A 12,987-nucleotide genomic window follows, 5' to 3' on the forward strand; every position below is an offset into this window, starting at 1 on the left:
AAAGAGGGAACAGAGGGTTAGCATCTGGGACACACACCTCACAAACTGCAGAACTGGCTCCTAAACCAAGTGGGGCAATCCTGGCCTCTCCCACAGTCCCTCTGAGCTGAGCAGATCAGGGACTCGGTGCCCTTCCCCAGCCAGGCCCCAGCAGGGAGTTGGGCTCAGCAGCCCCACAGTGGCCCCTTCCCCCTGGCACCCACTTGCCTTCTCCCCCTCCCACACTAAGAAATTCTTGGAGCAAAAACGTGACAAGGGAGAAGCCCCCCCTGGCCACTGCTGCCCGGTTCTGCAGCCAGGATGGAGGACAGCAGCCAGCAGAGGACAACACGGATGGCAAGGGGAGAGCAGCTGCAGGGAGAGGCAGGAAGGACAAATTCAACAGCCTCAGTTTCCCCAGAGGGGAGGCTCATGCTGCTTGAGAGAAAGGGAGGGACAACAGTGGCACGATGGCTCAGAGAGGTCAGGACGTACAAGACAAGAAGCTCATGAGGCAAGATACTGTGAGGAGCCTGCAGGGGACCCGAGCCTGCCAGCAGGGGTGGCCCAAGGACCTGCCCTGAGCACCCAGACACCTCACCAGACAAGGCTGGACTCTGCAGCCCCACAGAACCAGGATCAAGTTCTTCTGACACTGCACAGGTGTTCTGAGTCCTCAGCTCTCAGTCCTGCACCATCAACTCCCCTTCCCCAAGCAGGGGTGGTTGTTTCCTGTTTTACACCAGGGCAGAACTGACACCTCAGCCCTGCCCACTTCCCTGGTACAGTCTGCAGTTCAGAGGATCATGGAATGGTTTGGATTGGAGAGACCTTAAAGCCCACCCAGTCCCACCCCTGCATGGCAGGGACACCTCCCAGCAGCCCAGGCTGCTCCAAGCCCCATCCAACCTGCCCTTCAACCCCCCCAGGGATGGGGCAGCCACAGCTTCCCTGGGCAACCTGGGCCAGGCTCTCCCCACCCTCACAGCCCGGAATTTCTCCCTCCCATCTCAGCTCCAGCTCCCTCTGCCAGCTGGAAACCCTTCCCCCTGCTCCCATCCCTCCCTGCCCTTGTCCCAAGCCCCTCCCCAGCTTTCCTGGAGCCCCTTCAGGCCCTGGAAGCTGCTCTCAGGTCTCCCTGGAGCCTTCTCTTCTCCAGGCTCAACACCCCAACTCTCCCAGCCTGGCTCCAGAGCTGCTCCAGCCCTCCCAGCATCTCCGGGGCCTCCTCTGGCCTCTCCAACAGCTCCGTGTCCTTCCTGTGCTGGGGACCCCAGCCTGGCCCCAGCCCTGCAGGGGGGCTCAGCAGAGGGGACAATCCCCCCTGGCCCTGCTGGTCACACTGCTGGGGACACAGCCCAGGACCTTTTCATTCCTCCCATCAGGAGCTGTCCCAGGACAGAAATCACCCTCTTTCTCTGGAAATGGAGCTCTGCACCTCAACACCACCCAGAGTCAGGCAGCTGGGGCTGCAGCTCTGTCAGGAAGCACTAGGAAGGACCTGTCTGTCTGTCTGTCTTGCTCAGGGCAGGCTGGACAAACACTTGTCCTGCCCAGGAGAAGCACATTCTCACCTCATGTGGTGGTGGATTTTGAGATATGACATTAACTCAAGGAAGGGTTTATCCACAGGGTCATCAGAAGGATTCTGTTGCACAACAGTCTCCCATGGTGACTGTTCATTTGCTCTTTGCTTCTCTGGAGGGTGAAGGAGCCTTGGCTGTCCCTTCACACCTTCACAGGTGGAATTCCCAAACCAGGGACAAGCGAGCTGTGGAATCCAGGCTGACACACAAGGTCTTGCCAAGTGCCTCAGAACAGATCACCCTGCACCAGCCAGAGGGTCACAGAAGCCCAGGCTGGAAGGGATCATCTCCTCCAACCTCTCCTGGCAAAAGCATGATGGCAAAAAGATGGTCCAGGCCCTGCCCAGCTGAATCTGAGGAGTGTCCAATGCTGGGGAACCCACCACTTCCCTGGGAGATCATCCCATTGGCAAGTTCTTCTTTCAAAATATTTTCCTCTTGAGTTCAAACCAGAACCTCCTCTGGACTAACTTGTACCCATCACCCTTTGTCTTTTCCATGTGACCCCTTGTGAAAAGGGGGTCTCCATCCCTGTTCCCACCCTTTCCATACTAGAACATGGGATCAGATCCATGGTGTATTCCACAAGAATCCTTCAAGGAGCCCCTGGGAGGAGTGATGATCTCCTCCACCACACAAACTGGTCCAGAACTCAGTCGACAGCAGAAGACAAACCAATGAAATCACATGTTGAGAAGTCAAGGTCCTGGCAAGCTGGACCTTCTAAGCAGCTCAACAACTAAACTCCAAAGGACACCCACACCTCACTCATCCACAGGGTTGAAGCCCATTGACCTCCCAGGCTCAGTGACCTGGAAAACTGGAAACACCATCCCCTTCCATGGCATTCTGCTCTTTGGGAAGATCACTCTTTAGATTCCACAGAATCACTGGAGTTGCCAGGGGCTCCAGAGACCCCCCAGCCCAACCCTGCTCCAGCAGGATCAATGCAGCACATTCCCCAGGGCTGCACCCAGGGCTGGGATGTCTCCAGAGGAGGGGACTCCACACCTCCCTGGGCAGCCTGGCCCAGGGCTCTGCCACCCTCACCACACACAAGTTTCTCCTCCCCTTTCAGGGGCACTTCCCAGGCTCCAGGTGTGCCCGTTGCCCCTCGTCCTGCCCTGGGCACTGCTGAGCAGAGTCTGGCTCCATCCTCCTGCACCCACCCTCAGGTACTCACAGGCATCAACAAGGGCTCCCCTCAACCTTCTCCTCTCCAGGCTGAGCAGCCCCAGCTCCCTCAGCCTTTCCTCAGCAGGGAGATGCTCCAACCCCCCTGGCATCTTTCTTGCCCTCCCTGGACTCTCTCCAGCAGTTCCCTGTCTCTCCTGAACTGGGGAGCCCAGAACTGGTCCCAGCTCTCCAGATGTGGCCTGACCAGGGCAGAGCAGAGGGGCAGCACAACCTCCCTGACCTGCTGCCCACACTCTTCCTCATGCAGCCCAGGATCCCACTGGGATCCCACCAGGGCACGTTGCTGGCTCATGGATCACTGACCATCTCCCAGGACCCCAGGTCCTGCTGCCCAGAGCTGCTCCCCAGCAGGTGCCCCCACCCTGTGCTGCTCCAGGGCTTGTTCCTCCCCAGCTGCAGGACCTGCCCGTGCCCTGCTGGAACCTCAGCAGGTTCCTCTCTCCCAGCTCCCCAGCCTGCCCAGCTCAGCCCCCTGGGGTGTCACCACCCCCTAGTTTGGGGTCACCTGCAGCCCTGCTCGGGTCACACTCTGTCCCCTCCTCCAGGTCATGAAGATGTTGATGAAGATGTCGAACAAGACCAGACCAAGCCCTGACCCCTGGGGACACCCCTGGGTACAGGCCCCACCTCGACCCTGCTCCCTTGATCACAGCCCTCTGAGCTCTGTCCCACACCAGCTCCATCCACCTCCCTGCCCACCCATCCAGCCCCTCCTGCCTCAGTTTCCCAAGGAGGATGGTGTGGGACACAGAGGCCTGGCTGCACTCAAGGTAGGTGACATCTGCTGGTCTCCTTCATCCAGCTGTGTCACCACAGAAGGCTGGTGGATTGGTCAAGCATGATCTAGCCTTGGTAAACCCATACTGACCACTCCCAATAACTTCCTGTTCTTCAACATACTTAGAGATGACATCCAGAAGGAGTCACTCCTGCCCCTTCCCAGGGACAGAGGGGAGACTGACCTGCCTGTGGTTGCCCTTTTGAAGGCTGGAGTGACACTGGCCTTCTCCAGCCCTCAGGCACCTCTCCTGCTCTCCATGACCTTCCAGAGATGATGGAGAGTGACCCAGCTCTCAGCACTCATAGGTGCATCCCATCAGGGCCCACAGATTTATGGATGTCCAGTTTGGCCAGTTTTCCAACTGGAGCTCCAGACCTGGGCAGGGTACCTGACAGCACCTCTGAAATGTCTTTGGCTGTTGATTTCAAGCTCATATTTGACAGACAGATCTGATGCAAATTGTCTTGCCTTTCAAGACCCTCCTTCTACTTTTGGAAGTCATACACAAGTAGACACTGGGGAAAAATGAAGGGAAGCTGGAATTGCTCTGCAGAAGGAGTATCAAGCCTGGACTTCTCCTCCAGTGAGACCCCCCACACTGAGAGCATGCTCCAAGTATCTTGCTGGATGGCAGACAGATCCAACAGAGGGAAATGATGGAGCACTGGGCAAGACAGAGCTCCCCAGAAACCACAGGGCTTTGGGGACAGACTCAATTCTCACACTCCAGATACTTGCTGGTTCCCAGGTGATGAAAAGCCATTGGGACCACTCTTCTCTGCAGTGTGAAAGCCCAACTTTGGCTGCACCTCTTCATGTACGTGGTGTGTCACAGTGGGGGCACCTGTCTGTGTGAACACAGAGAACACATGGAGCAGAGAGCAGTGGGCCCAGCACCTGGACCCAAACACCTCCTGCCTGTTCCCAGCCTGGCAGGAGGAGCTTTGGCTCTCATGTTCTCCCTCGTGGCCACATCCCATGTGGGGCCCTGACCCCTGGGGACACCCCTGGGTACAGGCCCCACCTCGACCCTGCTCCCTTGATCACAGCCCTCTGAGCTCTGTCCCACACCAGCTCCATCCACCTCCCTGCCCACCCATCCAGCCCCTCCTGCCTCAGTTTCCCAAGGAGGATGGTGTGGGACACAGAGGCCTGGCTGCACTCAAGGTAGGTGACATCTGCTGGTCTCCTTCATCCAGCTGTGTCACCACAGAAGGCTGGTGGATTGGTCAAGCATGATCTAGCCTTGGTAAACCCATACTGACCACTCCCAATAACTTCCTGTTCTTCAACATACTTAGAGATGACATCCAGAAGGAGTCACTCCTGCCCCTTCCCAGGGACAGAGGGGAGACTGACCTGCCTGTGGTTGCCCTTTTGAAGGCTGGAGTGACACTGGCCTTCTCCAGCCCTCAGGCACCTCTCCTGCTCTCCATGACCTTCCAGAGATGATGGAGAGTGACCCAGCTCTCAGCACTCATAGGTGCATCCCATCAGGGCCCACAGATTTATGGATGTCCAGTTTGGCCAGTTTTCCAACTGGAGCTCCAGACCTGGGCAGGGTACCTGACAGCACCTCTGAAATGTCTTTGGCTGTTGATTTCAAGCTCATATTTGACAGACAGATCTGATGCAAATTGTCTTGCCTTTCAAGACCCTCCTTCTACTTTTGGAAGTCATACACAAGTAGACACTGGGGAAAAATGAAGGGAAGCTGGAATTGCTCTGCAGAAGGAGTATCAAGCCTGGACTTCTCCTCCAGTGAGACCCCCCACACTGAGAGCATGCTCCAAGTATCTTGCTGGATGGCAGACAGATCCAACAGAGGGAAATGATGGAGCACTGGGCAAGACAGAGCTCCCCAGAAACCACAGGGCTTTGGGGACAGACTCAATTCTCACACTCCAGATACTTGCTGGTTCCCAGGTGATGAAAAGCCATTGGGACCACTCTTCTCTGCAGTGTGAAAGCCCAACTTTGGCTGCACCTCTTCATGTACGTGGTGTGTCACAGTGGGGGCACCTGTCTGTGTGAACACAGAGAACACATGGAGCAGAGAGCAGTGGGCCCAGCACCTGGACCCAAACACCTCCTGCCTGTTCCCAGCCTGGCAGGAGGAGCTTTGGCTCTCATGTTCTCCCTCGTGGCCACATCCCATGTGGGGCCATCACAGCTGGTCTTTTAAAGCCACCTTTCCATGGCAGGGTGTTAATGCTGCCCATGTCTGTGCTGAAAAGCTCCAGTGCCTTTGGCACCAGAGATGACAGTGACAATCTGAGCTCCTGCCATCCCCAGCCAGGAAGCTGAGCAGTGCAGACTCTTCCAGGTCCTCTTTGGAAGTGCCTTGTCCTCTGTGCCAGAGCTGACACATGGATTCTATAAGCAGACACAACTGCTGTCACACGAAGCCTGTACCTGCAGGTCCCAGAGGAAAACACCCACTGGGAAGAGCTCCTGAGTCAAAGCAACATCTGGCAGTGAGGGAGCCGTGGCCAGCACATAAGAAGCAAGACCCTGACTGCTTGGAGTCCCAAAGCCTTGCTTGGCCACTGGATCAGCAGGTGCCTCCTTTGCTCTCTTCTTTAAACCAAGCAGAGGAGCAAGGGGGGAAGCACAGGCAGCCAGACCAGCACTTGCCATGAGCACTAAGAGGCTGCTGAGGGAAGGGAAGAAGAGCTGCACGCTTCACACCTTCACTGAGGAGCTTGTGTGGCCCCAAAAGACACTGCTACTCACACAGAAGTCAGGTAGGATCCCTTCCAACTCAAGGAAGACTGAGGGACTCATCACTTGGAGGGGTAAGCAGGCAGAAAACAAGCTGGCAGAGACCAGGCAGGTGAGAAACCTCAACAAACAACACTCCTGGGCTCCAAATCAGAGCTCAATGTATAGACTCGTTGGTCCTCCACACCCCAGCCACCTGACAGCAGCAGCTGTACCAACCAGCTCCTCCAGGAACTTACCTCTGGCCCTGACTCTCTGCACCACTCAACAAGACTTCCCTCTTCTCCCTCCCTGCCTTATTTTGACTGCTGTGGAAAAGCCCCTTGTCCCATCCAATCCCACAGGCTGCTCCACCACAACCAGAAGGGAAACTCAAGAAAACAGAGATGTCAGAAGCCATGAACATCTCGAGCTGCATTCTGCTGCTCCTCAGATGATGAACTTCCCTGGGTACAAACTTCTCCCTGTACCCACATCAGGACATTTTTCTCTTTTTTTTTTTTCCCCCAAAAGATTCCATCACCTGCTCCACCTCTCCAAGAAAAATGTTCTCCTCATTTCCAGCAGCTTCACTGTGGAGCTCTGTCTATTCCAAATCAATCCTGACACAGAAGCTGAGCACAAACTCTGAGCATCCTTCCCTGCTTTCAAGCCCTGCACCATCCCTGTCCCACCTCACCCAGCAAGATGATAGGATCATGGAATGGGTTGGGTTGGAGGGACCTCAAAGCCCACCCAGTGCCCCCCTGCACGGGCAGGGACACCTCCCAGCAGCCCAGGCTGCTCCAAGCCCCATCCAACCTGCCCTTCAACACCCCCAGGGATGGGGCAGCCACAGCTTCCCTGGGCAACCTGGGCCAGGGGCTCCCCACCCTCACAGCCCAGAATTTCCCCCTCAAGTCCAACCTGCATCTCCCCTCTTATGCAAAGCCTTGAGCCCACCCAAGTCTGCACTACAGAAGCAGCAAGTCCCTGAGGAACCAGCAGAACCCAGCAGGCAGGAGACTCCTGAAGCCACCAGGCAGACACTCACGTGGGGAGAGTCTTCAGCAGGTTCTCACGTAGCTCCAAAGTCACCAGGTTTGCCAAACTGCAAGAGAAAAGGGAGGGGAAAGCCAGGGTCACTGGACAGGGCTCCAGGGGTACAAGATGTTTGTGTCCCCTCCCTTGGGACCACCCCTCGTGGCCTGCACACAGGGATGGAGGGGACAGGGAAAGACTAAAAACAAAGAAGATCTTCAATGACTTGTGGGGAAGGTGGCTGCTTGTTGCAGAGTCATGGGGAAACAAACCCTGTGCCCAGGGCAAGGGCAGCTGGGGTCACACTCAGGCCTGTCTGCCCCAAAGACACAGAACCCTCAGGTGCAGAAAGCCCAATCCCATGGGAAGGACACTCATGGGCTTTGCCTTGGCCACCTGCCAGCAGGACAAACCACTTCAGCAGACCCCACTGGTCTGGAAAGGGACAAATGGGAATTACAGGAAGGCAGAGGACTGGGGAAGCCTGGATGCACCTCTTGCCTGTGCCACTGGCCATGGAGGAGAAGCAGCCAAGACCAGGAAAAGGACCTTGCTAAAAGGTTGTCTTCTCACAAGAACCATGCCCAGAGGTGCTCAGGCAGCACAGGGCAAGCTGTAAGTGGGGTGTGATGCTGCCCCCCTCCACACCCTGCTATGTCCCCACCCCTGCCCCCTCCCCATGAGGAACTGGGCCATACTCACTTCCCAATGTCGTTGGGGAGGCTCTGCAGGGACACATCATTCAAGGCCAAGTGGCCCAGGCTGCGGAGCTGCGTGAAGCCCTCTGGGAGCCTGTGGGCAGAACACACCAACATCCATTCTGTGCACAAAACAAGCCCTAAAGTCCTCACTTAAATCCCCAAAAATCCAGTCTTGCCCCAGTCAGTATCAATCTGTGGAAAGGAGGAGCTGAGGAACTGAGTCCCACCCTGGCTCCTGCTCCAGGACGTGTCCTGTCTGCAAGGCAATGCTCCTTGCTCCTTGCACCAAGGCCATGTCCAAGTGTCCTGACGTGGCTCTGTGGTTCTCCAGCACAAACCCCAGACTCACTTGTGCCACGTGATCACTTACACTTGGAGGCAGGAAGGGCCACCAAGTAATCCAGACACCCATCTGAGGATACTTCTGCAGAGGACACAGGTTGCCTAGGGAAGCTGTGGCTGCCCCATCCCTGGGGGTGTTGAAGGGCAGGTTGGATGGGGCTTGGAGCAGCCTGGGCTGCTGGGAGGTGTCCCTGCCCATGCAGGGGGGCACTGGGTGGGCTTTGAGGTCCCTCCAACCCAACCCAGTCTGGGATTCTGTGACACTGCAGCATTTCCTGGGACCCAACAGCACCATCACAACAGCTCCAAGGTGCAACAGAAGAGGGAAAGCCCCATGAAGAGGAGAAATCCTTTGGTGTTCACAGGCAGCTCCTGGAGCTCCCCAGCCCCACTGCTCAGCACACACATCTCACAGCTCTGGGCCACAAAAAGACCCTGAGAAATAACTTCTGGTGCAGAAGTGCTGGTCCCTCCTGGGGTGGAGGGATTCCCTCCAACTGAATGGCCTGTCCCATCAGATGGGCAGTGGAACAGGCTGCCCAGGGAGGTGGTGGAGTCACCATCCCTGGAGGTGTTCAGGAGAAATGTAGATGTGGTGCTGAGGGACATGATTTCAGCACTGAATGGGTAAATCAGGTCATGGTCAGGGGACTTAGGTTATGGTTGGACTTGATGTCATCTTCAAGGCCCCTTCCAACAAGAATGATTCTATGGTTCTATGATTCTACCCTGGCAGAGTCTGGCTCCACCAGAGGGAAGCAGAGACTTCCAGCTTGGAGGGCCCAGCAGCAGGAAAGGCAGCAGGTACCAGGAGTCAGGCTGGCACCCCCAGAGCCCTGGCACCCCCAGAGCCCTGGCACCCCCAGAGCCCTGGCAGACAAGGCACCAAGACTCCAGTGCCAGAGTGTGTGGGTCACCAAGGCAGAGGAGCCACCCTCCCATGCCCAAAACATGGATTAAGAGCTGCAGAGCCAGAAGAGACAAGGCAGGGACCCCTGTCCTTGGACACAGCTCTGAGCACTGAGGGGTCAGGGCAACCAAGCAAGGAAGGAGGTCAAGGGATGGTAACCCTAAGTTAGACAGAAGACAGAGAGCACAGCAGGACTGACAGAGCACAGGACAGCAGGCAGGCCGTGCTCTGCTCCTCTGTAGTACAACAAGGCCACCTCCATTCTGGTTTGTGCACCAGGGAGAGACAAGCTCATCCCAAGAGGACAGAAGTCCTCACCATTCCCACCAGTGTAACTAAAGGCTCGTCCATCCAAGAAGAGGCAGCAGAAACCAGCTCCTCCCTATGCTGAGTGTTCCAGCTGCCAGGAGAGCACCTGCAGGTCTTGGCAAGGGCTGGGTGGCCCCAGACAACTACCAGATGAAGAGCAGAGAAAGCTCAGGAGGATGAGGAACTTCAGCTGGAGAAAAGGGTTGCACAGGCCTTCCTACCTGGAGAGAGGGTTCCCGCTGAAGTCAGCGATTTCCAGGGACTTGCAGAATTTGATGCTTTCAGGAATTTCTGGAATGTCTGGAAAAATACAACAAACAAACAAACAAAAAAAAAGAAAGAGGTTTGAGAAGAGGCCAGAAAGGGTGGCCAAGCAGTGGGGACAGCCTGAGAGACAGTCAGACAACCTGACTTTAACCACTCAGGACCCAGCAAAGCTCACTGTGCAGGGCTGTGGACAGACACCTCCTCTTCCACAGCACAGGGAGGTGGGACCACACGGAGGGAGGCCCATGGGGCAGCAGAGCCAGCCAGCTTGGACCTACCATTACGGGAGATGTCCAGCTCCACCAGCTGCATGAAGTTGGCAACCTCGGGGGGCAGCCTCTGGATTTCATTGTCACTCAGACCCAACTTGCGCAGGTTCAGGAGCCGGAAGAAAGGCTGGAGAGGAGAGAGCAGAGCTGGGTCAGCAGCAGTTCTGGGGGAAACCTGAGCGCCCACCCCTGGATACAGCTGCCTTTTCTCATGATCTCTGCCCTGGAGGGGTCCTCCAGGTGCAGGGGATGCACAGGTAAGAACAGCAATTGAGATCTACAGGAGATCAGGGTGAAAGAAGAAAGGCGACGATGAGCTCGGCTGGATGATGAATTTAACACCTCTACAACTTCACTTCTCTTAGAACCACTGAAACACCAAATGTAAAGCCCATCTAGATCCAACCCCTGCATGGGCAGGGACACCTCCCAGCAGCCCAGGCTGCTCCAAGCCCCATCCAACCTGCCCTTCAACACCCCCAGGGATGGGGCAGCCACAGCTTCCCTGGGCAACCTGGGCCAGGCTCTCCCCACCCTCACAGCCCAGAATTTCTCCCTCCCATCTCAGCTCCAGCTCCCTCTGCCAGCTGGAAACCCTTCCCCCTGCTCCCATCCCTCCCTGCCCTTGTCCCAAGCCCCTCCCCAGCTTTCCTGGAGCCCCTTCAGGCCCTGGAAGCTGCTCTCAGGTCTCCCTGGAGCCTTCTCTTCCCCTTTCCTTGCAGATACACCATGGATGTTCCTAAGACACTGCAGGGCTCAGGAGTCTGATTTGGAGAAGCCAACAAAGCAGGAGCATGAGGGAACTCCCAGAGCATGGTCCTGTTTCTGCTGTCACACACATCTGCACCTTCTGTCAGGCCAGCAGGGACAGGTCCCTCCAGCAGCATTTGTGCCACTTGTGCCAGAGAAGGAACAGGCTTTAAACAACCTGTTTGTTTAAACGTGAGGAGCCCAAGGAACAAAGAATCATAGAATCACAGAATCATGAAGGTTGGAAGGGACCTCCAAGATCATCCAGTTCCAACCCCCTGCCATGAGCAGGGAACGCTCCCACTAGACCAGGTTGCACAAAACCCCATCCAACCTGGCCTTAAAAACCTCCAGGGATGGGGCATCAACAGCCTCCCTGGACACCACATCCCAGCTCCTCACCACCCTCAGAGGGCAGAATTTCTTCCTAATATCTAACGTAAATCTCCCCTCTCTCAGTTTAAAACCATCACCCCTTGTCCTATCACTGTCTTCTCTGATGAAAAGAACAGGAGAAGGAAAGAAAATTCCCTTCTAGAAACACCACAGTTGTACAAATACTGCCTGGAAGGGTCTCTCGAGGTCTCCTAGGCTGCCAACCCCAAGGTCCTCACCTCCCCTTCTCAGACACCAATTACAGCTGCTGCAAATGGAAGGCTACAAGATCCATCCATCACACACTTTCTAGACATCAACAGCCTCCCAGCAAGTTCACAGCAAACAACAAACTATAATTATCAACTGAGCAAATCTTGCAGCTGCCTCTGACTATTGTTGGACACGGGACAGGATGGGAAGCAGGGCTGTGGTGTTGGCTCCATTTCCTGGATCGTTCCAGAGCCTGGGAAACACAAACAAACCACGCTGGGCCACGGCAGAAAATGAGACTTCTAAGAAGTTCACCCAGAACCATCTGAGGAACCTGAAGGTACATAAATCCATGGGATCTGATGAGATGCGTCCACAGGTCCTGAGGGAATTGGTGGAAGAAGCTGCAAAGACACTGCCCATCATATCTGATGAGTTGTAGTGATCCAGTGAAGTTCCCACTGACTGGAAAAGGAGAAACATACCCAAACTTTCAAGAAGGGAAAAAGGAAGACTCTGAGAACAACAAGCCAGTCAGTCTCACCACTGTGCCCAGCAAGATCATGGAGCAGAGCCTCCTGAAGGTGCTGGTGCCCAGCAGGACCATGGAGCAGAGCCTCCTGAAGGTGCTGGTGCCCAGCAGGACCATGGAGCAGAGCCTTCTGAAGGTGCTGGTGTCCAGCAGGACCATGGAGCAGAGCCTTCTGAAGGTGCTGGTGCCCAGCAGGACCATGGAGCAGAGCCTCCTGAAGGTGCTGGTGCCCAGCAGGACCATGGAGCAGAGCCTCCTGAAGGTGCTGGTGCCCAGCAGGACCATGGAGCAGAGCCTCCTGAAGGTGCTGGTGCCCAGCAGGACCATGGAGCAGAGCCTCCTGAAGGCTCTGCACATGGATAATAAGGAGGCCATTGGTGACAGCCAACATGGCTTCACTAGGGGCAAATCCTGCCTGACAAACTTGGTGGCCTTCTACAACAGGGTTACAGTTGGTGGGTAGGGGAAGAGCAACTGATGTCATCTACCTGGACTTGTGGAAAGCATTTAACACTGTTCAGTGTGGCATCCTGGTCCCTAAATCAGAGAGACATGGACGTGAGGGATGGAGCACTCGGAGGATCAGGAACTGGCTGGGTGTTGGCACTCAGAGCTGTGCTCAACAGCTCAACGGCCAAGTGGAGATTCAAGTTGCTTCACATTTATTGGCGACATGGACGGTGGGTCAAGGGCACCCTCAGCAAGTTCCTGGTGGCACCAAGCTGTGAGGTGGGGTCAATATATTGGAAGGGAGGGGGACACCCAGAGGGACCTGGACAGGCTGGAGAGGTGGACCCAAGCAAACTGCATGAAGTTCAAGAAGGTCAAGGTGAAGGTTCTGCACATGGGGCTGAACAATCCCAGGCACAAATCCAGGCTGGGCTGAGAAGGGATGGAGAGGAGCCCTGAGGAGAAGGGCCTGGGGATGTTGGGTGAAGAGGAGCTCAAAATGAGCCCAGAAACCCCCCTGTGTCCTGGGCTGCATCCCCAGCAGTGAGACCAGCAGGGCCAGGGGGGATTGTCCCTCTGCTG

At 56.0% G+C, this 12,987-nt stretch overlaps 1 protein-coding gene across 1 annotated transcript in view; it reads right to left on the bottom strand.

Moving 5' to 3' along the window:
* The window catches only part of LOC104393380 (protein scribble homolog), a 92,214-nt gene extending 80,184 nt beyond the window's left edge, over nucleotides 1–12,030 (bottom strand). The window contains 8 exon segments of the mRNA XM_010002861.1: nucleotides 1,774–1,778; nucleotides 3,062–3,086; nucleotides 6,487–6,514; nucleotides 7,295–7,357; nucleotides 7,990–8,079; nucleotides 9,771–9,849; nucleotides 10,095–10,212; nucleotides 11,968–12,030. Of these exon segments, the coding sequence (XP_010001163.1) occupies nucleotides 1,774–1,778; nucleotides 3,062–3,086; nucleotides 6,487–6,514; nucleotides 7,295–7,357; nucleotides 7,990–8,079; nucleotides 9,771–9,849; nucleotides 10,095–10,212; nucleotides 11,968–12,030 (471 nt within the window).
* Between the last annotated feature and the right edge of the window lie 957 nt (nucleotides 12,031–12,987).

This window comes from Chaetura pelagica, unplaced genomic scaffold (genome assembly GCF_000747805.2).
Source record: "Chaetura pelagica isolate M959 unplaced genomic scaffold, ChaPel_1.0 scaffold718, whole genome shotgun sequence".
NCBI lineage: Eukaryota > Metazoa > Chordata > Aves > Apodiformes > Apodidae > Chaetura > Chaetura pelagica.